Below are 27400 nucleotides of genomic sequence, written 5' to 3' on the forward strand. Positions count from 1 at the left end.
CAGATTTTCAGGTTTGGGGAAATGCTTTCAGCTATTCCAGCAGCAGGTAATATGATTCAGTCCTGCTGAATATAGAAGCCCATCAACCTTTTGAGGATTTCTTGCATTTTATCATGCCCTGCTGGAATTAGCTTCCAGCAGGAGAGCACTGTCTTGAGGCTTTATCTCTTTCTCACACGCAGGAATCTTAGGGGAGGGTTTCAACAGAATATTCATGTTTTCTAGGTGTGCTCCCACAGGGTCCTGGTCTTCACTAATTGGTCAGAGTCATCAGTCCACCTGGCTTTGCTGCTTTTCTGGTCTGGAGCTTAAATATCTGAGGCCTAGATGTTATTTCTAGGGAGGTAACTTTCTGTATCTGCTGTAAATTGCTCTGTCAGTTTTTTCAGCTTTCTGCTCAGTTTCTCTATTCCATTTGTTCTGGCCTATCTCAACACCTTGTGCCTACTTAAGCTTCGCTTGTTTCTCTTCCCCTGAGTAGAGTTCTTTTGCTTGGTCCAAACATGATCTCCAAGCCACACCCAGAATTGCCCAATACCTCCAGAGAAGAAAACAGGTGGTGATCATCAGCTCACTTCCCGGCTCACCCCTTTCTGGAATTCCAGTCCCTCTGATCCTTATTGCTTGTACAACTCTCCAATACCTTTAAAAATGTGATTTTTGTATTATTGTGGCTTTTGTAGTTATTGAACCTGAATCAGGTTGGCATAACCTATTATATCCTACTCAGAAATGGAAGTTGTCAGTAGAGTGTTGTGATTTTTTTACGTACACAGTCATGCCAGCCATGAATTATGTTAGTCCACCTCCCCTTCCTGTCACATCTACATGTGTTTTCTTTTTCTTGCTTTATTGAACTGGCCAGTACAGTGTTAACTAGAAGAGATTGTAGTAGCATCCTGTTTGTGGGGATGAAGGACTATTCCCATGTAAAACAGAGATAAGTAGTGGAAGGAGGCTGGAAGAATGCTTCTAATCTGCCAAAGGAGTCCCTGGGCTGAGAACCATATCTTCTCACTATGCTTCGCTAATAAGAAAGAAAAAGAAAAATGTATAGCAGGATTAAATGTATAGTAGGTTTAAAGAGAGAAGAGAGTATAGAATCGTCACATGCATAAAAGGGAATATAAAAATAATTGCTACAGTAGATATAGTAGGGTTATGGGTAATTTATTTTTTAGATGCATCCATTAAGCCATAGGAACAGAAAAAAAAAGAAAGAAAAACATGTAATTGTTAGGGTTGCCGAAGGAGGAACACCCGAGGCCAAAAGGGGTGAAGAATGATAAATTTATTAGATCATCTGAATACCAGATGGGCTGAGCCCCAAAACAGGGCCAGCAGCCCCAAAGACTGGGAGTCAGAGGTTTTTAAAAGGACTCTAGGCGGGCTTTTTCTGGGCGGAGAATTCTCTGTGCAGGTCCAGATTCTGGGAAACTCCAGAGGGGACAGATAATGGTCTTAGCAAGTGGAATGTCCATTGTGAAGTGGCTTAAAGGTCATTTCCCAGAGGAGGGGGTATCAATTCAATTATCTGATCAGACCTAACAGTAATCATCTTGGTAGATGCAGAAAAAGTACTTAACTAAATTAATAATCATTCATGTCTTTTAAAAAAAAGTCAGCAAACTAAAAATAAAAGGGAGAATAGTCCTTCATCCCCACAAACAGGATGCTACTACAATCTCTTCTAGTTAAAATTTATTTCCTTGTCTTTGTTATTTGGGATTGTTAGGGAGGAGAATGGGGTCAGGGAAGGGCTGTGGGGGTGGTACTGGGAACTGAGAAAGGAAGCCATTTATGATTTCCTTAAGTACCACCTTCTGCTCCTCCCCTTCCTATGCTCCTCTTTCGCTATAGGTCCCTCCAACTTTGCCACAAATCAAGCATGTGAATGCCCTTGGGCAAATCACTTAATTATTGAGCTTTCGTTTCCTCATCTGGGGTTAAGGAGAATGAAAAGATTAAATTAGCAGTTTATAAAGCATGTGACACTTTAAAGATGGAGTGATTGTTAGGATTAGTACAGTGGCGTCTTTCTCACATTTTCTAACAGCCTGAAGCCTATCTGTGGAGCAAGGATACTTGTGAAACACCCTAGGTTACCACATACAGCTATAAGAAACCTTCGATAGCCCGGCCACCGTGGCTCTGTTAGAGCGTCGACCTGAAACCAAAATGTGGGGTTTTAATCTGAAGAAAGGGTTCACAGACAAAAACGGGTCAATGGAGGAAAAGGTTATTGAGAGAAGCCAGTCCTGGAAAAAGTGCAGCTGGGGTTCTGGGAGCAGGCCAATGTCCAGAGCTTCCTTTCCATGTTACAGTCGGGTGTTAAAGTCTGTTAGTCCATGTGTAGAGTCCTACATGGCCATAAGCCACTTGGGTGCAGGGGAGCATGTCTCCTGCCATCAACCCAAGAATAGAGAGAGAGAGGGAGAGAGATCCTTTCCTGGGATTGGTTATACACCTTATTGTCTTGTGATTGGTTATCTGCAAGCTGCCTGTCTTAGCAACATTCAGACATTTTAAAGGTCATGTCTCACTTGCGAACCCTTCCCTGCCCTGTTGGGTGCCTTAGTAATTCTGCCTAGCTGGGTTCTCGGTTCTAGTCCGTCCCCCCCCCCCGCCCCCCCCATGGTCCTGACTACCTAGCTTTCTTCTGTCTCCTCAGACCTATGAACCAGGAGGTCACAGTTCCATCTCTGGTCAGGGCACATGCCCGGGTTGTGGGCTCCATCCCCAGTGGGGGTTATGCAGGAGGCAGCTGGTCAATGATTCTCTCTCATCATTGATATTTCTATCTCTCTCTCCCTCTTCCTTTCTCTCTGAAATCAATGAAAATATATTTAGGCATGTGTGGGAGTCAAACCAATCGATGTGTCTCTCTCACATTTCACTTCTCCCCCCTTTTCTCTCCTCCTTCCTTCCTCCCTCCCTCCCTCCCTCCCTCCCTCCCTCCCTCCCTCCACTCTCTCTAAAAAAGAAGCCTAAAACTTTATGATTTATAGGACAAACTTGTAATAACTGAACATCGGCTCTTATTCTGCAAATGACCTTCTTCCCCTCTGAAGCCCCAAGGCACATTGTACCTCATCCCTAGCTTGGAGTATCATACATACCATTTTTACCTTTCTGTCTGTGAACCTCTTATGTATGTGGGATCACTGACTCTCATATGTGGGGTTCCCATACATACATACATATGTAATTAAATTTAGTTAATTTCTCTTGTTACTCTGTCTCATGTTGACTTAATTAATAGACTACCCAAAGGAACCTAGAAGGGTAGAGTAAAATATCTTCTTCCCACACATAAGCTTGTCACTTTTAGAATAAACAGCCATCCTATATAATAAAAGGATAATATGCAAATCGACCGAACGGTGGAACAGCCAGTCGCTGTGATGCACACTGACCACCATGGGGCAGACGCTCAACACAGGAGCTGCCCCTGGCAGTCATTGCGCTCAGCCAGAAGCCGGGCTCACAGCTGGTCAGACATCCCCCGAGGGCTCCCAGGCAGGGCTGAGGTACCCCTCCCCCCCCCCCCCAATGCATGAATCTCGTGCACTGGGCCTCTAGTCCTATATAATAAAAGGCTAATATGCAAATTGTCCCCTCGGGAGTTCGACCGACTGGGAGTTCAACTGCTTGCTATGATGTGCGCTGACTACCAGGGGGCGGCGCGGAATGAAGGAAGGCCCCAGCCAGCAGTCAGGGGAAGGAAGGCCCCGATCAGCCCTGATTGCCAGTCAGGCCTAGGGACCCTACCCGTGCATGAATTTCGTGCAGCGGGCCTCTGGTTGTATATATGCACCAAAACTAGAACAAAATTTGCAAAAGCACATATCTCTAAAATGATACTGCTATAGGATTCCTTACTCATTTAAGAGTTTGCTTTTTCTTTGTAAACACCTTTCCAGAAGGCGCACAGAGTTAGAACACCTGACATTTTGTCTGAAACAAAGACAAAGCATTCATCATGAGAAAATATAATTTAATTGACAGGATTTTAGTTTATACCCACCTTTATAATCTAGCTGTGTATGAGGTAAGGGGTACTGATCTCTGTAACTGAAGATGATTCCCTGAGACGTTATTTTTTTAGGTCAAGTGACGTAAACAGTATTTGGGAATATGTAGTCTTATAGTGAGGCATGCTAGTACTACCACTACCTTCATATTCTTACTTACCTCTGCTTTCTGTGGGGAAGAAATGTTTGGTATGATTCTGAGTTCAGGCATTTTCTCCTGGGATGCCTCCTCCTCGTTCACGAGTGCCATAGGGTAAGCTCAGCTTCCGCCTGTGGTTTGCAGTGGGTGGATGGATTCCACAGAAGGGAGGTTTTGATACATAACTGACTATTAGCATGATCAGTCACCTGTTTGGGTTTATAGGGCATTCATTTAGAAATTAGAAATGGATCAAATCGAACAAAGGCAACATAAAGTTTCTCAATCTATTAATGTACTGTGCAGTACTTAAAGAGGTATGAGAAAAAGGATTGTAAAAGGTCATCTGAATAAAAGATTATTTGCAGAAAAAATTTCTTTTGATATGAGAATTTGGAAATGACTTATTTGGGAATTTGTTTTTGCAAACCTGCATTTTAGGCCTTTATATGTCCAGATCTCACAGTGGAAGTTCTAGTTGTAGTTCTATTAACACCAAGCTCTTGTATTTCCTCTTTATGCCTCATGTTTTTTTTCTCAGCACCAGTCCTTTTCTCTGGTAACTCCCTCTTATTTGGCATGCTTCTATTCACCTACTCTCTTTCCTCTCTCCTCTTCTAGAAAGTTAGGTGTCCCCCCTCCATTACTCCCATAGTGCCCTGGACAACTGTGCCACACAGTTAAAAGTTGACTTGTTTTCATGTCTGTCACTAGACTGGGTTTCTTCAGAGCCAAGGCTCTGGCATACTCATCTTTGTAGCCAGCATGCATGGTGTAGTGTCTGGATCTTCATAGGCCTCCTTAAGTGTTTATTTGGATTTCGAGGTGCTGGAGTGGGCACAGTTAATAACTGAGTTCTAGCTGTAACTTTGGCTATATAATCTTGGACAAGGGATTTCAGGTTCCTGAGCTTTAGTTTTCTTATAAGTAAGATAGGGGACTAGCCCATTTGGGGAAATTGTTAAAATACAGATTCTGGCTTAGCAGGACTCCGGTGGTTTTTGATATTTTATATATTTAACAAGCTCTTGGGAAGAGTCCCGCTAGTCTATGAACTGCAAAGAATTAGATAACATCTAATGGCTCTTCCAGCTTTTAAATTCTAACCTTCTGTGTTGTAAATTCTAAACAAAATTACAAAATATGCTGTAATTACTAAATATCTCTCCAAGTTCATGAGAATGCTTAACACTGACAATTCTGTGCCTTTGATGAAGTTTCCAATGTGTGATAAAGTCCCTGAAATTGAAAGTAATTCTAAGATTTTGACTTTGACAGGTTAAAAATATCAAATAAATGTCTGAGAAAGCATTTGATTTAGCACTAGCTTGGCATCTAAAAGTCAGAATACTTGCTTGTTCACTCTTTGTTGGGTGCAAATTGGAGAACATTTGTAATAAGTAAAATTATTTTTGAAGGCTGTATGCTAATGAGCTGAGATGGATAGACATGTGATCTCATGAGTATAAATACAGAGACAGGCAAGCTGTTGATGAATTCATCATCATCAGAGGAGTTCCAGATCATTTCCTCCAGTTCTCCAGAAGGTGAGAATCAAATTGTTGTAGGATGTGTTGATAGACATGCTTTAGGTAAAGCCAGCCTGTGCTATTGAATATGGGTTGCTGGGAAGGATCTTGTTTGAAAATGCTGCTATTAACCCTTTTGGCTTTTGCTTCAAGAAGTCATATTTGATTCAGGAGCATTGTCAGCTTGGAAATTTATAATTGTCTTTGATCTCGTTATACAAATGTCTAAAAGTGGTTGGACTAATTTTTATGTTTGACTTATAGAATAAATCTCTTTATTCTTAGCCATACCACGGATATTAACCAATCATAGCTTCAGTGCCCAAATGAGTTATCTAATGCCTCTGATTATATTTTTTCCTTTAAGATAATGAAAATCTGGATAAGAGAAATTGAACCCCGAAAAAAGTACAGAATATAGCATATAGTTAAGGGTGGTTATCTTAATTACAATGAATTTTTCACCTCCCATAGAATAAGACAGTTTGTTCTCCCTAAGTGATCTGTATTTGATCTCACTACAGTTGTGGATTGAGTAGAAGTTTCAGAGCTCTGCCATCATCAGCATCATCATTATTACATTTTAGTTGCTTGTAACTTTTGGTTCCCCTAAATGAAACTGGCTGGGCAAGCACAGTAGAGAGCTTTGGGTATAAACAATAGCAGTGGAACCAAAATAGCCTTTAGTTTTTGCTCCCACTTAGTGGAATTCATCACTAAAATCCCAGTCCCCTCCCTTCCTCTAGTAGAGCTTTGCAGGGAGGAACCTAGGCATCTCTGGTGCACGCTGAGCTTTAATGTTTTCTTTTAATGCTGCCCTTGTGGCTGTGGAGTCTTAATGGAGGCTGCCTCGTGGCTTATTTAATCTTAATGTTGCTGCTAGGTTGGAACTCATTTTTCAAAATAGTAATTTATATTGAACTCAAGGTTTTCAAAACCAGCTATTAACTGAAGGCATTTGCTGTAGTCCAGATTGCCCCTGGGGAAATACCTTAACCAGGATTATTATTGCTCCTGTCTTTGGAGGCTTAGATAGATGTTACTCTGAGATTTTTTTAAACCACTAAATACCATTTTTTAGGACTTTGCACTCGGATTTTTATCTCCCTTTGACATTGATCTTAAAGTGGTTTGTGGCTAATGAAGTAGAAAGAAGTTGTTAATAAAACCTTTTCACTTCCAAATTGCTTTTGAATTTTCCAACAATGGCCTTATATCCCCAAAATGTTAGTGTTATATTTTGTTTTTCAAGGAATTTTTACTGCCATAGCTGGTTTGGCTCAGTGGATAGAGCATTGACTTACGGACTGAAGGGTCTGGGTTCGATTCCAGTCAAGGGCACATGCCCAGGTTGTGGGCTCGATCCCCAGTAGGGGGTGTGCAGGAGTTAGCAGATCAATGATTTTCTCTCACCATTGATGTTTCTATCTCTCCCTCTCCCTTCCTCTCTGAATCAGTCAGTCAATCAATCAATAAATAAATAAAATAAAAAATAATATGTCCTTTATTTTTTTAAAAAAAGAAATTTTTACTATAAATAGGGCAAAACTATTAGCAATGTCTCTGTAAAGTACTATGTGGTTTTTAAAAACGGGTATGATACATTTAGTATGACCTATGCTACTGATCTTTAATATTCCAAATATTCTTTTCTAAAGAAGATATCAGGGACAATCTTAATAGGAGCAAACAAATCTCTTTGGTTGATAATTTCTTACTCAGAAGACTAGTTACAGATTATTTTAGAGAGGAAGCTTTTCTGATAAAAGCAAACTGGATTTCTCACTCCATTAATCTCCAAAGATTTTAACACAAAAATAAAGTTTTTATCCCATAAAATTGTATGTCTATTTGTGTCCCCTCTGATTTGCTCTTAAATCTGGATGTCAGTCTTTAAGGAGCAGTCAAATCCACTTCTTTTGTCTTCCAGGTGAGAAGCAAATGTGGTAGCACAGGGTCATTTTTCCTCTATAGTTTAAGATATGTTTTTGCTTTACTTGATTAGTATATTTACCTACTAATAATAACAGGCTCAGTTTTTGTCTCTTAAGCAGTTGGCAGCATAGACAAGAATAGCATCCACTCTTAGTCTCAAAACATACATACCCCATGCTCTGGAAAATCCCTTTGCTACACTAATAATCCCTGCATAGCAGTCAAGAGCCCCTTTCCATCAGCATAACTCTAGCTTTCTTAGAGAAGAAAAGGACTATCAGAGGAAGGGAAGTAAGTCCTTTGTAAGACAATTTAACATCTTTGTTAAGATGACTGGACTTGTTCCTGCTTTGGCATTCACCTTTGCACTGGACTACAAAAATTACTTGGGGTCCTTCCAACCTTGTTTATTTTTATGTCCCTACTTTTGCTGCCATGACTCATAGGACAGCCCAGATCACTTATTTTGTATTAGGACTTCACAGGATCTTTCCTCATTGAAGCTTGTTCCCTGTGTTCTGAGCATGTGCATACCAGACTGATGAGTTCTAGATTTGCCCTATCTTTGAATGTCATCAAGTTGAGCAATGTTTTGGATGACCTTACAGTAATTCTTACAACTCTCAGCTCACTTACTCTAGCAGATGCCTCTGAAATATGTGGGAAAGCAGTTATTGGTAATTGAAAACTGTATTCTAGGTCAGCACATGGGCCAACTCATGGCCCAACCCATCCTCTCTCAAATCCCCATCCGTGTGCTGTCCTAAATATGGCTCTACAAAAACAATATTAACATTTCTCTGAAAGAATGATGGGTAAGAGGAAGGAGTGGAATGATTATACCCTGTAGGTAGGCTATAAAAAGTTTCCTCCAGATGTGTTTTAATCTGATGATGCAATAAATGGTTTTGCTTGATGTTACTCTTTGTTCTTTAAAAAAAGAAAGAAAAAAAAGGCAGCCACAATCTAACAATTAATTTTTTTCTTTTAAGTTTCCACAAAAAGACCTACAGCAAAATGAATAATCCAGCCATCAAGAGACTAGGAAATCACATTATCAAATCTCCTGAAGACAAGCGAGAATACCGGGGGCTGGAGCTGGCCAATGGCATCAAAGTACTTCTCATCAGCGATCCCACCACGGATAAGTCATCAGCAGCACTTGATGTACACATAGGTACAATTTAAAATTGTGAATTAAGCTTTGACCTGATGTTGACATTTATTAGAACTTTCCATATTTGTGCAAATAAAGACCTAACAGTTGCCAGTTTCATGTACCTTATTTTGTACAGTAGCCCTGTACAGCTATTGATAATCTACAATTGTCTAAGACAAATAATTTTACATTTACCAAGAGCATCTTGTTAGGTTCCCAGCTGAGGTGGCCTAGCAGCAAGGAAATTCATTCCCATCTTGTACTGTAACAGTTCTAATTCTTCCACTTTTGTACACTTCGGGTACACAAGGAAATACATTTCCTAGTTTCTTGTGTTCATATTTATTCCACATTTAATGCTGCTTTACTCAGCTTGCTTCTTATCTATATGTACATTTAGTGAGGCATATTTTCTTTCTGAAAAATTTTTGTTTAACTCAGTGACATTTTAAAATTGAGGGAAAAAAGTAATAACCATCATATGTTGAACAAATAATTATTGCTGAGCACAATACAGTGTGCTTTGCAAATATATAATTTTTATTCACACAACTCCCTTAAGTTAGGTGTGTATATAGAAAAGTGACTGAGGCAAGATGGATGAAGTATTGTGCTTAAAGTTTCATAGCTAACAGAGCTGCTAACCCCCAAACCAGTGCCCTTAGCACTCTGCTCTATTGACTCCTGCAAAATAAAAACAACAGTGAATTCAACTCTTTCCCTCCAGTGTGATGTGTGAGGAAACTAATGTCCAGAGAGGTTAAAATCTGCCCAAGGTCACCAACTAATGTCAAAAGATGGGGCTAGAACTAAACAATATTATTTTAGAGCAGCCTATGCTTAGCTTTTTCTGATTGTATGATTGGAGTTGTCATGCTAACAGAAATTTCAAATCATCTGTGACTTATCTGTACTTGATTTCTTTCAACATAAAAAATGATTTATTATATATATATGTGTTTTCTCTACTCTTTACAGGTTCATTGTCAGATCCTCCAAATATTGCTGGCTTAAGTCATTTTTGTGAACATATGCTATTTTTGGGAACAAAGAAATATCCTAAAGAAAATGAATACAGCCAGTTTCTCAGTGAGCATGCAGGAAGTTCAAATGCTTTTACTAGTGGAGAGCATACCAATTATTATTTCGATGTTTCCCATGAACACCTAGAAGGTGCCCTAGACAGGTAATGCTGAATACTCTATACATTATCCAACTTTGTGCACTTAAGACATTAATACTAGTAATAGTAACAATTATTATTTTTACAGAGATGCCTTCACAGCTTTATAGCTTAACAAGAGGTATTTTAATCAGTATTACCCTCACCCCTGGGTTTTGTAACAAGGAAAAATAATAATGTGATCTCATATATTTACTTTGTGGTAGAAGAAAAATAATGGTCTGACTTTAAACCAGTCTTCAGGCCTACAAAATGCTTTATTGACTTATAAAATTCTCACCTGTCCTTCCCATTCTAACTGGTATTACATATGAAGCAGGTGATAAAGAATAAACTGTAACAGAACATATTTCTGTTCTAGAATGCTAGAACTTAAATACTCTATTTCCTTTAGTATCTCTATTCTCAAGAATACTTAGCAGATACAGAATGTTTTGACCTGTAGTTTCAACCCTGGGTACTTTCTGTGAAAGAATTTTCTATAGCAAACTCCCTTAGGCCAATTTAATTTCTTGGTCAATTTTCTATACAGCTATTTAAAATTTTTTGTTATATTAGTGATTTGATTCATTATTCAAAGTGTAATTTTTTTTTGGTGAATTTTTATAGTTTTCTGTATTATCAAGTGTAATCTGAAGCTTTTTAGTGAATCTGTACTGAGTTTGACTTGCAGTTTTAATAATTGTCAACTTTATTTGCTTGCTTATCTTAATAATAGTCATTCTATTTTTTAAGCAACCTAATAGTTTGAATTTATTTCTTAGAGCAAAGAATATTAACAGGATACATGGCTAGCTCAAAGTAGCCTGTTTCTTACTTATTTTAGCTTATGTTTCAATCTTTAGGCAGCAGCTTTGAGGTATAATCATATGTATTCCCAGAAGACTAACAATAAGTTCCCTGGGCTCATTTTCTGCTTTACAAATGCTACTGCAGATGTTCATATAATAGATCTCTGTTTGATGGAGGATGTCTGTTACTTGGCTCAGAGTGAAAAAAAAAACACACTTGTATAAGAGCATTTTTTTAAAAAGTGGCTTATACTGTGTCATAATCATGACCCTTTATGTAGGCCTATGTAACTATTAGGCACTTTTTCCAGCCTGAACATATTGACATAGAAGAGGTTGCATGTCCAGAAATAGCTCTGTTTTAGTATATCTTTGATTATAGATTATAGTTAGATGGATTTCTCTTTGGATTGGTGTGTGTAAAGTGCTTATAATAGTATTATGTTTATGTACTTAAAATAAATATCAAATAATAACAGCCTCCTTGACAGCTGGACTGTGGGAGGTGCAATTGCTCAGATGTTACAGACTCAGGAGTCTCTTAGGTCCACTGAATAGTAGTTCCATTCAGACAGACCTTCTACTCTCAGTTTCATCTGAATTCTGGATCTTGTTTTTATAAGATGGGGGCTAACGTTTCTTTAGAAGAATTACTGTATGAAGTCATGATTACAACCTGATATAGGAGAGTTAATTTATTAACTAAAGGTATCTTAGTTAAATTTTGGTACTACTATTAAAGAATAGTCTCAAGGAAAGTATTTTAGTTACTTTTGTTAGAGTTACATGCCATGGTATTTGTGGAATCACTGCTTATTAAAAATTTTAAATACTCACAATTTCATAGAAGCCTTATGTCTTAGTCAAACTACTATGTCATAGGTTTTTCACTCCATTTTTTTCACTAATTAAAGTAGATTTGTTTATTTTTCTCCATGAGAAGAAAAATTCAAATAGAGCCTTTTAAAAGTAGGTCACTTAGTTTGTCCTAAAATATCTGAGTCTTAGTGAAATTGCACCTAAAACTGTAAGTTTAAGGTTTCCTTGCCTAAGAACTATCACCTGCCTTTTCTTTTTTTGGAGAATTAGCCATTTATAACAAGGATTTTCATAGATATGCTAAACTGCAAATCTTAAATAGATTGCTGCTGTCTCCATAAGTCTGCCTTGACTTTTTGGTGTTGTGACATTATAATTTATTTATTTATTTTAAAATATATTTTTATTGATTTTCAGAGAGGAAGGGAGAGGGAGAGATAGAAACATCAATGATGAGAGAGAAACATTGATTGGCTGCCTCCTACATGCCCCCTACTGGGGATCGACCCCGCAACCATGGCATGTGCCCTTGACCAGAATCAGGTCCAGGACCCTTCAGTCCCCAGGCAGATGCTCTATCCACTGAGCCAAACCGCTAAGGCGACATTGTGATTTATAATAAGAAATATATATTTGGTCTTCTTTTCTGGTCCTGACTCATAAAACTCCTAAAAACCCCTTGCAATTTCCTAAGTGGTCAGAACCATAAAGGTTGTTATGTTAATGAAGGTTTGGGGGAAGCCCCTACGTAACTTGAGGGTGGGAGCCACATGATTAGAGATTTGAAATTTATAGTCTCATCCCTAGACCTCTAAGGAGGAGAATGGGGCTGGATATTAAGTTCAGTCACTAATGGTCAATGATTTAATCAACAAAGCCTCCCTAAAAATCCAAAAGGACGGAATTTGGAGAACTCCTAGTTTTGACCACATGGAGATTTGGTGAGAGGTGTGTTCAGAGGGCATGGAAACTCCTCACCGCTTCCCACATACCTTGCCCTGTGTACCTCTTTTTTCTGACTATTCCTGAATTATATCCTTTTATAATAAACCAGTAAGCTAGAAAGTAAAATGTTTCTCTGAGCCTTGTGAGCTGCTCTGCTAAATTAATAGAACCCGAGGAGGAAGTTGTGGAATCCTCCCATCGATTGTTCAGAGGATTGGTCAGAAGCTTAGGTGACAACCCAGACTTGTGATTAGTGTCTGAAGGGGGCAGTCTTGTAGGGGGCAGCATCTGATTTTTAGGTAGCCAGTGTCATAATTGAGCTGAATTGTGGGATACCCAGCTGGTGTCGGAGAATTGTTTGGTGGTGTGGAAAAAAGACATGGGAATTGGTGTCAGAATCGGAGGTGTTCATCTTTTTATATCTTCACTAACATCTCCCGGGTAGATTGACTTCTGAATTTACATATGTCCAATATTATATTTTTTTTAATGTTACTTAGAACATATTTTATATTCCTTTTTTCTTAGTAGCAATGGTAGTTTTTTTCTGATTTTGTAGAATTAATATTTCCTATCTGTTACATTTCAAGCATTTTTTTAAAGGCCACTTTTTAAAAATAACAGCTTTTAAATTATGTTTCACACCCTTAGGTTTGCGCAGTTTTTTCTGTGCCCGTTATTTGATGAGAGTTGCAAAGACAGAGAGGTGAATGCAGTTGATTCAGAACATGAGAAGAATGTGATGAACGATGCTTGGAGACTCTTTCAGTTGGAGAAAGCTACGGGGAATCCCAAACACCCCTTCAGCAAATTTGGGACAGGTTTGTCAACAGCAGCTTTCATGCATTAATTCTCCTTGACCTCTTTTAAACCCATGACCTCTCTGCATAGTTTTGTATTTTACAGTTCAAGACGGAAGATTTCAAAACTCATTTTTACCTACACTGTTTTTTATAAACTCATAGTCTGGAGCTGAGAAGTGGTTGTTATATCATTGTTACTTACTTTTGTTTCTTGCTCCTGCCCTTAATATCAGCCTGGTCCCAGTGTAGGCACCTATATTGTGACTAATGACTTAAGGCCGAAGCTGAGGTATATGGACTTCATGGAGAAAGTGATAGGTTATTGAGAATAGTGACCAAATATGAAGTGAGTTTGTTGGGTAGCAAGGTATAGAATTGAACTTAGAGATTAGAAACAATAAGAATGAAGTAGTTATATTCCATTTAACAGGTGACTGGCATTTTACTTACTAGTTCCAAAAAAAGAATGTCATACAGGAGTCAGGTTCTTGGCATTGGACTTCATATGTAATATTCAGGATGATATTCTCAAACTTGTAGTAACATTGTCGTTATGATCAATTATTTGCCCTGTAGAGGGTTTCTCTGGCCATCCCATTCAAATAGGGGTCTAAACGTGGAAGGAGCAGAGCAGTTAGAATTGTGAATAGATACTAACTAGAATTTCAAAGGGAGAAGATAATGAATCTTTTTATTCTAAAGTCTACTTTCTAATGGGAGCTATAAAATTAATACTTTTCCTCCTACCTTTTAAGTTCTTCTAGCTGGGTTAATAAATTAAAAGACATTAACAGGAGAAAATAAAATTTTAATACATACGCATGGGAACTTCACATAAGCATAAAAATTTCAAAAACAGTGAGGCAACATTGGGTATATATGACATTTTGGATAAAGGAGAAAGGTAGGGGGAATGGGGTCTTAGATTTAAGAAGTGAGAGTGGGCAATTTACAGATAGTTGAGGGAGAAGGGAACACACAGCAGGCAAATTTCTTGCTAGGCAACTCAGAAACAATGGGACACAGGATTTCTAGTGAACAGGCCCCTGCCTGAAGTCCTCCTATTTACCATACTTAATTCAAATTAGGCTAAAATGAATATCCTGAAATTCCCTTCCTGGAGTAGGCCTTTTCATCTAAACCTCTTAGGCAGGATGTTTAGATGGAAAAGGCCAAAGGTTCTTTCTCAGTCTTGTTTCTTAATAAACAGCTTAAAATCAGTATTCCAACAAGCAGCTTCAGGATGGCAAAACTTTGGTCCCTTCACTTCTAAATAGAAGTGCTATTTAAAAATTTTTTTTATTGACTTCAGAGAGAAAGGGAGAGGGAGAGAGAGATAGAAACATCAATGATGAGAGAATCATTGATCCTGCATGCCCCACACAGGGCATCGAACCTGCAACCCCAGGCGTGTGCCCTGACTGGGAATCGACCATGACCTCCTGGTTCAAAGGTCGACACTCAACCACTGAGCCACGACTGCGGGCAGAAGTGCTATTTTTAATGCTCACTTCAAGGTTTGTTGAATCCTCCTGCTCCCATTGCCTTCACCTCTACTCATCTAGATGCAGAGCATCGGCGATGGGGATGGCTCTGTGGGAGATAGACTGCTGTAGAAGACACACAAGGCCTCCGCCCTCACAGTGCTAAGTCTGGAAGGAGATTAGATGTGGGGATGACAGGGTGTAGAAAAAAACTAATGTCTTGATTTTATAATTATACTCTTTATTCAGTTTTTTACTAAAAAGTGTTTAAATATTTATTCAGTACTGAAGTATTTAAAGTAAAAAACAAAGTCTCCCTTTTCCTCATCTACTCTTGCCATTCCCATTTAACAAATGTAATTGTTATAATAGACTGCTATGATTTTAAATATACTACTTTGGGGATTATAAAATTACATATAACTAATAGATTGCTTTGTGCACTTTCAAATTTATGTTTATTATGTAAGTTAACTTGGGGGACTTCTAAAAAAGACTATAAAGAAAGCTTTCTTTCAGTTTGGATACCACACTATTATATCCAGCAGCAGCCAGGGAATTAGCATACCTTTATAGAATTCGAAGTTGTTTTAAAAATTGCAGTTAGAAGCAGTGATACTATGTTCTTCAGATTTATATACTTGGCACTAAATGTCAGTATCATTGCTAAGATAAATTCTGTGGTCCCTGAAATGTCTGTGTAATGCCAATTTGTTTGAAAAGTGGCTTTAGTAGAGAACATCAGCATACATGGAATATAAGAAGGGAATGTGAGTTAAAAAATTTTTTTTTCAAATTTCTTACACCCAAGTAATTGTTACCCTTTGGTGGATTAGATACTTATACCAACAATGCTGCCATTGTGCAGAACGGGTTGGGGCTCCTCTTTGGGAGTTGCCTCTTTTTAAATAGCCTCACTGGTGACAAATCACAATCAGTATAATCAGGAAGCAGCCACAAATCTTCCAGAAATAAATCCAATGAGTAGGGTGAGTAATGTTATTTCACAAGCAAAGGAAAGTTTCAGGAGTGATTGGCAAAGAGAAACATTGAATGGCCATATGTATATGGGTGGGGTTTGAGGGCATATAACCACTGACAAGGCTAAGCAGTTAGTCAGCATAGGATGAAGTAATATAAACAGCCAAGACATGAATAAGCCAGACTCAGTGCAACAGGACAGAAACGGTGATGTCAGTCGTGCAGGTGCCACGTTATCTTCTGATTTTAGAAATGTAAATTAACATTGAACTTTTTGGAGTAGAGGTTCTGTCATTTCTAAAGTCACATACTTTTGAAAATATAATGAAAGATCTAGCCCTAGAAATTACACATAAAGAAAAGTTTGTAAAAGTGATCCTCAAAGAAGAGTTCTTTTCAGAAATTCATGCTTAATTTATTTCTGTTACTTTTGAGTGACTTAAAATGTTTCTGTGAATGTAGGCCATTTTGCCCGTCAAGGGATTATGATTTATTATTCTAATATTAATAATATTTATAGCCGAAACCGGTTTGGCTCGGTGGATGGAGCGTCGGCCTGCGGACTGAAGGGTCCCAGGTTCGATTCCGGTCAAGGGCATGTACTTGGGCTGCGGGCACATCCCCAGTAGGAGGTGTGCAGGAGGCAGCTGATCGATGTTTCTCTCTCATCGATGTTTCTGACTCTCTGTCTCTCTCCCTTCCTCTCTGTGAAAAATCAATAAAATATATATTTAAAAAAAAAAAAATAATAATATTTATAAAATATTTTAAAGAGTATTTAAATAATATTTACATAATAATATCAGGAAAATCTGGGTATTTTTAAATGAACAAAATCCAAACATTGTGTTATTTATTTTTAAGAAAACCTTACAATATTTGTCCTTTACAGTGTTTTTTCATGCTTCGAGACTAGTATAGATCAGTGGCTTTCAAACTGTTTTTTAAACAACCCACAGTAAGAAGGATTTTTTTTACTCAGCAACTGAGAGCACATACATGTGTGTTTGTGTAAGAGCTAAAACAAAAGTTTTACCAAACATTATCTATCTTACATCTTAGGATGAAGTCTGGTATCCTCGTTATATTGTTTCTTTATAAGAAATTCTGTTCTGCAAATACATTAAACTTATTTTGCTATGATCAAATGGGTTTCAATCCACAGATTGAACCAAAGTCATAGGCAGTCATTTCAGTAGACTTAGAAAAAACATTTGATAAAAGTTAGCACTCATTCATGAATAAAAACAAAAATTCTTGCTCTGATAAAAATCTATCTCAAACATCATGATTAATGGTGAAGTTTCAAAACGATTTCCACTAAAAGCAAAAAACAAAACAAGAATACCCTCTAATTACTTTTTTGTTCAGCTGTACTATTGTACTAATTATTGCAATAAGTCAAGGAAAAATGTGATATTTAAAAGGTGGAAAGGAAGCAAAAGAAAATTTTGCTTATTTTCATATGATGTACTTGTCTGCATACAAAATATTCAAGAAAATCTTCAGATCAGCCATTAAACACAAGATAATTTACCAGAGTTGCCAAAAGAAGAGAAACACGCTAAAATTGTGTTCTTCATAGATGCCAAAATTCTCAACAAAATACTAGCAAACTGAATTCAATAGTACATTAAGAGGATTATATGCCACCAGCCAGCGGGATTTATACCAAGGATGCAACAGTGGTTCAACATCCACAAAACGATGTGATTCATTACATAAACAGAACCAAGGGTGAAAATCATGATTATCCCAATCGATACAGAAAAAGCATTTGACAAAATTCCACTTGTATTTATGATAAAGACTCAACAAAGTGAGTATAGAAGGAACTTACCTTAACTTGATAAAGGCTTTATATGCTAAGAGCACAACTAACATCATACTCACTGGTGAAAAGCTAGGAGCTTTTCATTTAAGATCAGGAACAAGACAAGGATGCCCACTCTCGCCACTATTATTCAACATAGTGCTGGAAGTCCTAGCCACAGCAATCTGACAGAAAAAGAAATAAAAGGCATCCAAACATTAAGGGAAGAAGTAAAACTGTCTTTGCAGATTACATACTATATATAGAAAACCCTAAAGAATCCACCCAAAATGATAGAATTAATAAGAATTCAGTAAAGTAGCAGGATACAAAATTAATATACAGAAACCTATCATGTTTCTATCTACTAATAATGAACAATCAGAAGGAGAAATTGAGAAAATGGTTCCATTTACAGTTACATCCAAAAGAATGGAATATCTAGAAATGAACTTAAGGAGGTGAAAGACCTGTTCTCTGAAAACTGTAAGACATTGAAGGGGACAACAAATAAGTGGAAGGATATACAGTGCTCATGGATTGGAAGGAATAATGTTGTTGAAATGACGACACTACACAAATTTACAGATTCAGTGCAATTTTTATCAAAATACCAATGTCATTCTTCATAGGACTATAGCAAATAATCCTAAAATTTATATGGAATCACAAAATAGCCAAAGCAATCTTGAGAGAGAAAAAGAACAAAGTGTCATACTTTCTGATCTCAAACTATGCTATAAAGCTGTAATATTCAAAACAATATGGTACTGGCACAAAACAGACACATCAATGGAACAGAATATGGTCAACCTATTTATGACAGAGGAGGTGAAAATATACACTGGAATAATAGTTTCTTCAGCAGGTGGTCTTGGAAAATTGGACAGATACGTGCAAAAAAATGAAACTGGACCACTCTCTTACAGCATATAAGTAAATAAACTCAAAATGGGTTAAAAACTTGAATGTAAGGCCTGAGACCATAAAACTCCTAGAAAAAAAACAAAGGATGTAAACTATTTGGCATAAGAATTATCTTTCTGGATACAGCTCTTCAGCAAGGGAAATAAAAGCAAAAGCAAAAACAAACAAATGGGACTACATCAAACTAAAAAGCTTCTGCACAGTGAAGGAAACGTTCAACAAAACAAAAAGGCAACCTACTGAATGGGAGAATATATTCACAGGTGGTATATCTGATGAGGGGTTGATATCCAAACTACATAAGAAACTCATACAATTCAACAAAATAAAGTAAAAATGAGCAGAGGACATGAAAAGACATTTCTCCAAAGAAGATATACAGGTGGCTAACAGACAAAGGAAAAAATGCTCAACTTGCTCAACTTCATTGATCATCAGGGAAATGCAAATTAAAACCACAATGAGATACCACCTCACACTCATCAGAATGGCCGTCATCAAGAAATCAATAAGTGCTGACGAGGATGTGGAGAAAATGGAACCCTTATGCACTGTTAGTGGGACTGCAAACTGGGGCAGCCCCTATGTAAAACAGTATAGAGATTCCTCAAAAAACTAAAATAGATATACCATACAACCCTGGCAATTGACTTCTGGGTATTTATCCAAAGAAAACACTAATTTGAGAAGATATATGCAGCATTATTTACAAGAGCCAAGATAAGGAAGCAACTGAGGTGTCCATCGATAGATGAATTGATAAAGAAAATGTGATATATAAATTATTATATTTCATATATAAGAATTTCAAGTAACTAACTGTAGATACATTAACCTAAACCTTCAGAATCCTGGGGGTTTTTTTTTGTTTTGTTTTTAAATATATTTTATTGATTTTTTACAGAGAGGAAGGGAGAGAGAGAGAGTCAGAAACATCGATGAGAGAGAAACATCGATCAGCTGCCTCCTGCACGCCCCCTACTGGGGATGTGCCCGCAACCAAGGTACATGCCCTTGACCGGAATCGAACCTGGGACCCTTCAGTCCACAGGCGTACGCTCTATCCACTGAGCCAAACCGGTTTCGGCGTATCCTGGGTTTTTATTTTTTTAAAAATATGTTTTATTGATTTTTTTCAGAGAGGAAGGGAGAGGGATAGAGAGCTAGAAACATCGACCAGCCACCTCCTGCACACCTCCCACTGGGGATGTGCCAGCAACCAAGGTACATGCCCCTGACTGGAATCGAACCTGCGACCTCTCAGTCCGCAGGCCGACGCTCTATCCACTGAGCCAAACCGGTTTGGCTAATCCTGGATTTTTAGAGAACATTTAAGATTTTCATGATTATAATGATCAAGTTGACCTTTTCTTGAGAACCTTATCAGACATACAGTTGGAGACAGCTGTAGTTTCTAAAATAGATTTTTAAAACTTCAGTCTTTCCCACAGAATGTAAGAAATATATGGCTGACTTTAGGAAAATAAGTTCTATTTCCTTGAAAGTCAGCAATTGATTTGATGTACACGACCCAGCTGAATTAGCACTAAATTAGGACAGTGTGGAGACTAAGTTGTTATTTGTTATCCCAGCCATATTCACGTTGTTCTCTACACCTGCAGTCTTCTTTTCTTTCTTTAGTGTTTTTATTGATTTGAGAGAGAGAGAGAGAGAGAGAGAGAGAGAGAGAGAGAGAGAGAGAGAGAGACAGGGGAAGGGAGAAGGATAAGATAGAAACATCAATGTCACCTGCATGCCCCTTACTGGTCTTCAAGCCTGAAACCTGGGCATGTGCCTTACCCCAGGAATTGAACCTGGGGACCTCTTGGTTTGTGGGTTCATGCTCAACCACTGAGCCACACCAGCCGGGCCACACCTGCATTCTTTTATTTTATTTTATATATTTTATTCATTTTTTACAGAGAGGAAGGGAGAGGGATAGAGAGCTAGAAACATCAATGAGAGAGAAACATCGATCAGCTGCCTCCTGCACACCCCCTATTGGGGACCAAGCCCGCAACCTGGGCATGTGCCCATGACTGGAATTGAACCCGGGACCCTTCAGTCCGCAGGCTGATGCTCTATCCACTGAGCCAAACCGGTTAGGGCTACACCTGCATTCTTACGTAGAGGAAAGTCATACGGACCTTTGGCCGAGCTTTCTTCCCTACTTTACTGCCACAGTTTCTGTGATATACTCAGAAGGTAGAAGTACCCCCTACAATTCAGATCATAGCAGTAGTAGCTGCTGTTTATTGTGTATTTTTCTATTATACAACAAGTATTATGTTAAATACTTTGACACTTTTACAGATTTATCATTTGTCATAAAAGAGATAGTTATAAACACAAACATTACAAATACAGTTTGAGCATCTGATGTATACTTCTCTAATTGCATTTTCCTCCCAGCTCCTAACAGGTAACCACTATCTTAAGCTTGGTGATTATCATTCCCATGTTTTTTTTATGAAAACATTGCTAGTCATATGTTTTCCTCTGAGCAATACGTTGTATAGTTTTTTACATCTTTTTAAAAATGGTATTTTATTGTGAGTCACCTATGCCACTTGTATTTTTTCTTTCAATGTTATATTTTTAAGGGTTATCCATATTGGTGAGTGTGCCTTTGATAAGTTTTTCAGACTTATTTTTGCTACTATTTGAATAATTCATTGAATGTATGTACCAGTATTTATCATTTTCCTGTTAATGGAACAGTGCTGCTGCTGTGAGCATTCCTTGTACATGTTTCCTTGTACACAGAGTTCCCTAGGGTACTAGGAGTGGAATTACTATATAGTAGTAGGACATGTACATTTTCAGATTTAACAGATATTATCTAATTGTTCCCTATAGAGGTTGATTTAATTTGCACTCCCTCATGCAGTGTCTGAGTTTTCATTACTTCATGTCCCTAAATAGCCCTTGGTGTCATCAAACTTTCCATTCTATTTATTGGATGTTGAATACTGTTTTATACTTTTTAAAAAATATATTTTTATTGATTTCAGAGAGGAAAGAAGAGGGAGGGAGAGAGAAACATCAGTGAGGAGAGAAAATCATTGGTTGGCTGCCTCCTGCATGTCCCCCACTGGGGATTGAGCCCACAACCTAGGTATGTGCCCTTGACTGGAATTGAACCCGGGACCCTTCAGTCCGAAGGCTGATGCTCTATCCACTGAGCCAAACTGGCCAAAGCTTGTTATTTACAGGTGTTTTCCCCTCTAATTTGGTGTAAGCCTAACAATGTCAGGATAAGAGGTTGAGACTAAGAAAAGTTAACTTGTTCAAGGTAGTACTACTGGAAGATAGTTTACCCTGGATTAGATGAGAGCTCTGCCAACACTAAAGCCAGCGTTCCTCTGCACCTCTCTACCTGGGTAGGGATTTTGGTGCCGACAATAATAGAGTCCACTCAGTAATTTAAGGACTAATTATGGAATTCTGTGCATTATGTCCTGCTTTTTCTTTCATTTCTATATCTAACTTTTTTGAGAACTTCCACTAGCTAGCCTTCCTGTTTTTAGAAAACTCTTAAAGGAATTGTTCTAATAGCAAGCCTGGCTCTGGTGCATTTGTACCTGGTATCCGTGTTCTTTGTCAGTGTATTGAGAGCTGACTATCCTGACCCAAGAGAGTCACAGTGAAGAACCTTTTCCTTTTTCTAATTCAGGAGCTTCTAAGGATACAGAACGTCCATTCTGGGATGTTTCCAAGTGGACCACCGTTTCCTTTTTGTCATCACATATTAGGAAGACAGCAAACAAATGAGAATGTAGCTTTGTAAAATGGTATCTCTTTGTAGCTAAAGCCATTTTCCAAAACAAATGTGATTGCCTCTGTTTATCCGTTTAGCCAGAGATCCAGTATCACTCAATTTTTACCTTAGATGAGCAAGATTGCTGTTGACAGTGGCACCTTATTTTTCATTTAACTTTTTATTCAGCACATTTACAGAAGAGGATGTGTGGTTTTGATAAATTGTTGCTGTTTTACCTTTGCTACTAGTTGAAGAATCAGTTGAATGAATATACTGTTATTATTTATGTGTAACTCATTTAATTTTCAAAACCTGAGCACACGAATCAGCACCCAATCAAAAGCAGAACATTACCAGCACCTCACCAGCCCTCTTTCTGTCCTTTGTAGTCACTATCCATTTCCCAGGGCAACCTCTGTTCTGCCTTTGCATAACCCAGATTAGTTTTTGTTTTGTATAAATGAAATGATAAAGTGTATATACACTTTTGTGTATGGCTTCTCTTATTCAGCCTTAAAGTTATGAAGTTCATCTATACTATTGCATATAAAGAGTGGATTATTCATTTTCTTTGCTGTATTGTATTCCGCTGTAGTCCTTTGGCTCATTTAATATGACACTGTCAGTATTTTGCCATTGATGCATGTCTTAGTGTGTTTGGTGTATGCTCCTGCTTTTATCTCTGTATTTTAAAGTGGACCTAAAGGTAAAGAGTAGAGATTAGAATGGTAAGATATTCAGGTAAGTTAAAATCAAAGCAAGGATGAACTAGAGCTGGTTAACCTGAAAGAATTGTTTAAAAGTATTTTTTTATTGTTGATAGTATTACAGATACCTCTCATTTCCCCCCCCCCATCCCTTGCCCCCCTAACCTGAAAGAATTTAAGTTCTAGATGGAGGCCATGATCTTGGTCTTCTTAAACTTTGATCTGAGATTTATTTTTTTAACCAGAATATTAACTAGATTGTGAATAGGCAAATCAGATCACACTCAGATTTTTAAAAATCTAATTTCTAATATAAAATTTATAGCATGTTGAAATAAAACTTAATTTCTCTAAATTTGTGTGTTCCAATGTGTTGATCTTTGTCCAAATATTGTAGGAATTTGAGCTTGTCAATGTAAATGACTAAGGAAGCTCTAAGCCTAGTCTGTTGAAACAGAGGCTTTTAGAATCTTCACTTAGTGGAAAAGGGAAACACCATCAATTGTCAAGTTTCACCATAAAATGAGAGAGCTTCAAGCCATTACCCGGCAAAAAGCTCCTTTTTTTCCTGAAGAATTGAGACTCTGAGTACTTTTAAGAATATCTGAATCCTCTAGGAAAAGTGAGGGGATGTCCCAGGATCCCATGTAGAGCTGATCTGGAATTTAAGTGGATCTTTAGTGAGAAACTGAGAAGACTAGTTAAGAACGTGGAAACTTGACTAGCAGACTACTGCTTATGAAGATGAGTACATTGGATTGCTTTGTGACTTGAAAAAGGTTAATGAGCACTTGCACACACGCTCCACTGGATCTGTTAATTCAAGCATCCTGAGGCATGAATCTTGGCTCCAAATACTATGCAGCTCTCTGGATCGAAAGACTGGGTCTAAGATCGCCATCTGGTGGCTCTCTTTGGATATCCAATTTAGTAAAAAAGGGACTCCCAATATCAGTTCATCAACCATTATTAACCCAAAGGGGAAAATTACATCAAGACTATGTTCTGCCATAGTTTCATGTCTGCAGATGAAAGACAGGAGCCCATTTAAGCAGGAGCAATAATAAAATTTATTATTCTAAGTAGGATCTTAAGATAGTTCTAGTCAAGGTGCCATTTTTAGAGTCACCAATTGTTGAAATTCCATCTCTCAGTCTCTAAATATCCTTATTAGAAAGGTAGTACTTAGTTTGAGTATTTGCTTTAACATGCATATTTCATCCTAATTTGATTAGTTATTTGATTTCAGAAGAGATCTCGTAGTGGTATTATCACTTGAGACTTGTAAAAATAGCACTACATCTTATTTTTACCAGTCTAGATCAAATTCATGAAAATTTACCTCACAGATTTAGTGCTGCAGCCAAGAATAGTACGTTTATTTCCACAAGTAACTTGGCAAGTTCCAAAAAGATCCCTTAGTGGTTATGCTAAATTAATGGTGTAGCACTTAGGGAATTAAAATAAGTGTGAATGAAGGCCATGTGGATCTAATTTTATCTTATAAGTGCTCATATTACCTACTATCTCATCGGGGTTTTAAGAAGTATAATTTTTATAAAGCACTTTAAGTTCCTGAGGGAAAATTCTATAGTTTAAAATGTCACTGTTTTGCACTATTCTGTTTTGTTTATCCAGCTTACATTCAAACATATTTGGCTAATCACTGTGTGTATCAGCTTGAACTCTGTTTTTTAGGTTCAACTTACAGCGATGTTGCAATAATTACAAAATTTTAAATCCACATACTAGTAGTTTGTGTTTTCTGAGACATGTTTTTTTCTCCCTTTCAGGTAACAAATATACTCTAGAGACTAGACCAAACCAAGAAGGCATTGATGTAAGACAAGAGCTACTGAAATTCCATTCTACTTATTATTCATCCAACTTAATGGCTATTTGTGTTTTAGGTCGAGGTAAGAATCCTTAAACTTTTTTCACTGAATTGGATAATAAAAGTTTTCCATTTTGGCTTTTTCAAAGTATTTGGGAGAAGGATAATACAATACTACCTTTTATCTGCTCAGAGGTTTTTGAAAATGATCTCCTTGTAGAAAAAAAGCTTAGGCGATTTTTAATGGAGAACTGAAGAAAACATAAATTAATCATAGGTGCTCTAGGCATATAAAATAAAGGAAGTATAAAAGAAAAGATTGAAAGATTTGACCTGATAACAACTCAAAAACTAGAAACAATATTAAAAGACAGATGATGATAAACTGGGAAAACTTTGGAATGTAAACAAGAAAGGTTTGATTTATATATCTATACTAATAAAAGGGTAATATGCTAATTAGACGAGACATCTTCTGGACGTCCTTCCTGACAAAGCCACGGTGGCGGGGGCCGAGGCAGAGGCGGTTAGGGGCGATCAGGCTGGCAGGGGAGCAGTTAGGGGTGATCAGGCTGGCAGGGGAGGGCAGTTAGGGGCGATCAGGCTGGCAGGGGAGGGCAGTTAGGGGCGATCAGGCTGGCAGGCAGAGGTGGTTAGGGGCGATGAGGCTGACAGGGGAGCAGTTAGGGGCATCAGGCTGGCAGGCAGAGGAGGTTAGGGGCAATCAGGCAGGCAGGCGAGCGGTTATCAGGCAGGCAGGCGAGCGGTTAGGAGCCAGCAGTCCCGGATTGCAAGAGGGATGTCTGACTGCTGGTTTAGGCCCTATCCCGCAGGGGTCCCGGATTGAAGAGGGTTGAGGGACCCCCTCACATGCACAGATTTTGTGCACCGGGCCACTAGTACATATATATATATATATATATATATATATATATATATATATATATATATATATAATTGATTTCAGAGAGGAAGGGAGAGGAAGAGAGAGATAGAAACATCAATGATGAGAGAGAATCATTGATTGGCTGCCTCCTGCATGCCCCATACTGGGGATCGAGCCTGCAACCCGGGTATGTGCCCTGACCGGGAATCGAGCCATGACCCCCCTGGTTCATAGGTCACTGAGCCACACTGGCTGGGCCAAAATTTTATTTTTTAAAAAATGAAAATAAACTAATTATAATATATTGTTTCCCTCTATTGAATTACCATAATTTTGGTTTTAAGTAATACTCATTATAGAAAAGGGATACTCTTGTATTGGCAGAGGTGTATACAAGTTATACAGTTACACTTTCTAGAGGACATTTTAACAAGATACATTACCTTTAAAATGTAGTGGGCCTCCTAGTGCTTACCACAGGCTAATGTCCTTACACTGACTATTAGAAAAAGGAGGCAGAGCAAACCCACCCCGTATACACCTGAGCTCCGGCTTTTTGCCACATCTGTGTTGTTAAAGGGAGGATCTGTCAGGGGGGAAGGTACATTTTTACTTTTAGAAGCACAATCTGAGGAAATAATTAAGAGTTGTTCTAATAGGTGATGTACAAGGATTTTTGGTCAATATAGTACTTGTTAGTGAAAAGTTAGAAACAATCTAAATGTTTAAAATAGGAGATTGGTGCCGAAACCGGTTTGGCTCAGTGCATAGAGCGTCGGCCTGCGGACTGAAAGGTCCCAGGTTCGATTCCGGTCAAGGGCATGTACCTGGGTTGCGGGCACATCCCCAGTGGGAGATGTGCAGGAGGCAGCTGATCGATGTGATGTGTTTCTCTCTCATCGATGTTTCTAACTCTCTATCACTCTCCCTTCCTCTCTGTAAAAAATCAATAAAATATGTTTAAAAAAACAAAACAAAACATTTAAAAAAAATAAATAAAATAAAATAGGAGATTGGTTAAAATAGTGATACAATAGCAATATAATACAATATTTTATAGAAAATAGTATTCCTTCTCCCACTTTCTGTCTGACATGCTTTATTTTTCTTGATAACATTTATTGCTTCCTGGAATATTAATATTTGTTTATGGTTGTCTATACCAGCATCTTGTTCACTGCTTTGTTCCCAATGCCTGGAATGGTGCTAGGGAACAAAGTAGAAAACAAAAGCACTCTAAAAGCACCATGGGCTATATGATCTCATTTGTGTATGTAAAAAAAATTCTAAGAGACATAAATGGGAGATATAAGAGAAAGTAGAAAAACACATACCAGAAATTTAATAATGTGGGATAGTGGTTAAGAACTCATCCTCTAGAGTCCGACAGCTTGGGTTTGAATTCCAAATATACTACCTGTTCAGTTGTATGGCTGTGAGCTAGCAAAATTACTTCAATTCTCTGAACTTCAGTTTTGCATTTGTAAAATGGAGGCAATAACTCATGTGTTGTGAGGTTTAATTAAGATAATGCAGACAAAATGTCCGTGTAGTGCTGGACATATATCAAATGGTTCATGAATGGTGGCTACACTTAGCATTCCATAATCATGACATTATGGATGAGTTTTGCTCTCTTCTTTTTGCTTTTGTTTTTCTAAGTTTTCT

The 27400-nt window shown here is 37.9% G+C and overlaps 1 protein-coding gene and 1 non-coding gene across 5 annotated transcripts in view; both read left to right on the top strand.

Moving 5' to 3' along the window:
- The window catches only part of IDE (insulin degrading enzyme), an 80220-nt gene that overhangs the window by 12350 nt on the left and 40470 nt on the right, over positions 1 to 27400 (top strand). For 3 of the 4 annotated variants that reach the window (XM_023754914.1, XM_023754916.1, XM_023754913.1), the window contains 4 exons: positions 8630 to 8814; positions 9775 to 9982; positions 13186 to 13355; positions 24806 to 24928. In XM_023754914.1, the coding sequence (XP_023610682.1) occupies positions 8655 to 8814; positions 9775 to 9982; positions 13186 to 13355; positions 24806 to 24928 (661 nt within the window). In that variant the 5' untranslated portion in view covers positions 8630 to 8654. Of the gene's footprint in view, positions 1 to 5601; positions 5721 to 8629; positions 8815 to 9774; positions 9983 to 13185; positions 13356 to 24805; positions 24929 to 27400 lie in introns of those variants that run through there. The other variant, XM_023754915.1, reaches the window with a different exon arrangement.
- LOC111826305 lies at positions 26191 to 26322 on the top strand. Its single transcript, XR_002829593.1, has one exon. It is a non-coding gene; the product is annotated as a small nucleolar RNA SNORA51 (small nucleolar RNA).

Source organism: Myotis lucifugus, unplaced genomic scaffold (assembly GCF_000147115.1).
Source record: "Myotis lucifugus unplaced genomic scaffold, Myoluc2.0 scaffold_66, whole genome shotgun sequence".
NCBI classification, from domain to species: Eukaryota; Metazoa; Chordata; class Mammalia; order Chiroptera; family Vespertilionidae; genus Myotis; species Myotis lucifugus.